This window comes from Emiliania huxleyi, assembly GCF_000372725.1.
Source record: "Emiliania huxleyi CCMP1516 unplaced genomic scaffold EMIHUscaffold_3, whole genome shotgun sequence".
NCBI lineage: Eukaryota > Haptophyta > Isochrysidales > Noelaerhabdaceae > Emiliania > Emiliania huxleyi.
This window is the reverse complement of record NW_005199770.1, coordinates 2,409,548-2,411,843: the sequence shown is the minus strand read 5'-3', so window position 1 is coordinate 2,411,843 and position 2,296 is coordinate 2,409,548. Positions and strand designations below refer to the sequence as shown.

The following is a 2,296-nucleotide window of genomic DNA, read 5'->3' as shown; positions in this document are numbered from 1 at the left end:
TGGCGGATGTCGCTATCTCGGAGCTCCACTCCACGCCACTGCCCCCCCCCCCCCCCCAACCAACGTCGGGCCCCGCTGTCTCGGGCGATCTCGGAGCGTCGCTCGCGCGGCGGCACACTTGCTCAAAAAAGGAAGGGCCCGGTTGGAGCCACGGGGCTCACGTGCTCGCTCGGGGCGCCGCCTCACTCTGCGCCACTTTTGAGGCGTTGGCGAGGGCCGGTGAGGCGGCGCCGCTCGCAAAGGGCCTGGATTCGAGGTTTTTAGGGGGTAGGGTATGGTGGCGTCACGGCCCTGGCGCCGCGACCATACCCCCCCACCCGCACAGACGCCTGGCTCCAACGTGGGGCGCACTACTAGGTCACGCTTGGCATCCGAAGTTTTATCTCTGGGGCCCGGTAAGGCATCTCTACTTCTCTAGCAGCGTCGTTACGCATGCGCCCTCCCCCTTACGGCGCCCTCACGTCTCGCCAGAGCATACGCTCTTGGTGTGTGACGAGACGAGCGAGTTCTTCGCCATCGCAGCGCGCAGCAAGCCGCCCGCCGCAACAGCCGGAGGCATCGCCGCGGTACTGGCTGCACGCCGCGGTCCCGCACCCGTCGACGAAGCTCCCCCGCGGAAGACCACGCGTAGCGACGCCTTGTCGTTCGAGATGAGCGCGCCTGAAGCTCGCCCACCTACTGCCCCTGAAAGAGAGTTACTGAGAGTGAGAGAGAGTTACTAAGAGAGAGTACTAAGTGTGGGACCAGCTCCCCCCGTTGGGATCGCGCGCGCGCGCGCGCGCACACACACACACACACACACACACACACACACACACACACACACACACACACACACACACACACACACACACACACACACACACACAGTGATCTGGATTGCGCTCTGTAGTGTAGCTGTAGCCGCCATCCGGGGGTATTTTCTACAATGAATAGGTCTGTGAACGGCGCACACAGAGTTCGAGAAATGTGTGCATATGGCCCCACGACTCCCACCCCCTCCTCCACCCCCTCCTTCTCGCGCGCCGCTCTTCGAGTCCGCTCCCAACGACCCAACCGAGCTAGGCCTGATCGGCACGCGCGAGCAGATTCTTGCCACATTCCTTCTGCAGCGGCGGGTCGCGCTGTGGCGAGAGAGGCTCGCAACGCAGAAACGGCGAGCCGAGATCCGGCCTATCATAATCGCGGCCACAGCGGCGCGGGAGGGTAAGGTCCTCGCCGATGCGCGCGCCGTGGCGGCGGAGGAGGCTGTCGCAGCGGCGGTGGGGCGCGTGGCAGCGGCAGAAGCGGCGGCGGCAGTGGCGGCGAGCCGTGCAAGGGCGGCGGAGGCCGCCGTGGAGAAGGAGCGAGCACTGCGGAGAGAGGCGGAGGGTGCCGCGGCCGCGAGGGTGACGGCCGCGGAGGCCACAGAAGCGGAGGATGCCGCCGTGGAGGCCGCAGTGGAGGCCGAGGGAGCCGCATCAGCAGCCACGCCGTCGCCGCGCGCGGCGCCGGGGGAGGCACCTGCTGCGGCGGCTGGCACGGTCGAGGAGCTGAGGCGCGCGCAGGCGGCACTCGCGGCGATCGAGCTGGAGGGTGCGCAGCTGCGCGCGGACCACGATGACATTGTGGCGGCGGCGACGGAGAAGGCGGCAGAGGCCGCGGCGGCGGGGGTGGAAAGGACGGCGGCGGCGGCGGCCGCCGCCGCCGAGGCTGCCGTCGCAGCGCTGCGCGCAGAGCTGGAAGAAGAGGAGTCGAGACGGAGGGACGAGGCGGTGGAGGCGCGGGTGACGGCCGAGGCAGTGGCAGTGGCTGCTGCGGCGCGGGAGGCGACCGAACATGCTGAGGCGCGCCGAGGTGGAGACTAGACAGGCAAGGATGGGGAGAGGCGCGGTCGAGACGTCGAGAGTCCGATTCGGCACCCTCCTGTCTGACCCAACCCCCCCCCTCCCCCCTCCCCCCAACCTCCCAGGCGCAGCTCGCCGCGGCGGAGACAGAGTTGGCGAGGTCGCGAGAGGCGGAGGCGGAGGCGAGGGCGAGGGCAGCGGAGCTGGCGGCTGTCTGGGCGGAGCAGGAGGAGGCACGCGCACGCGGAGAGGCGGACGCGGAGGCAGCACGAAAGGAGGGCGTTGAGGCGGCAGCGGCGGCGGCGGCGGCGGCGGCGGCGGCCGCGGCCGAGGCCGAGGCTATCGAGGCAGCTCAGCTCGCAAAGGCGCGCGGTGACGCTGCAGGGGCGGCGGAGGTGCGCCCGGGAGGTCGGGGGGGGCGGGGAGGGGGGGGGTTGCGTCAGAGCGGAGGGTGCCGAATCGGACTCTCG

General features: G+C 69.9%; 1 protein-coding gene across 1 annotated transcript in view; it reads left to right on the top strand.

The window, feature by feature from the left end:
* Positions 1 to 977: 977 nt before the first annotated feature.
* EMIHUDRAFT_95743 (hypothetical protein) overlaps positions 978 to 2,296 on the top strand; it is a gene marked incomplete at both ends in the record, with an annotated part of 4,314 nt that continues 2,995 nt past the window's right edge. The window contains 2 exons of the mRNA XM_005775552.1: positions 978 to 1,766; positions 1,952 to 2,221. Coding sequence (XP_005775609.1) covers positions 978 to 1,766; positions 1,952 to 2,221 — 1,059 coding nt within the window. The remainder of the gene's footprint in view (positions 1,767 to 1,951; positions 2,222 to 2,296) is intronic.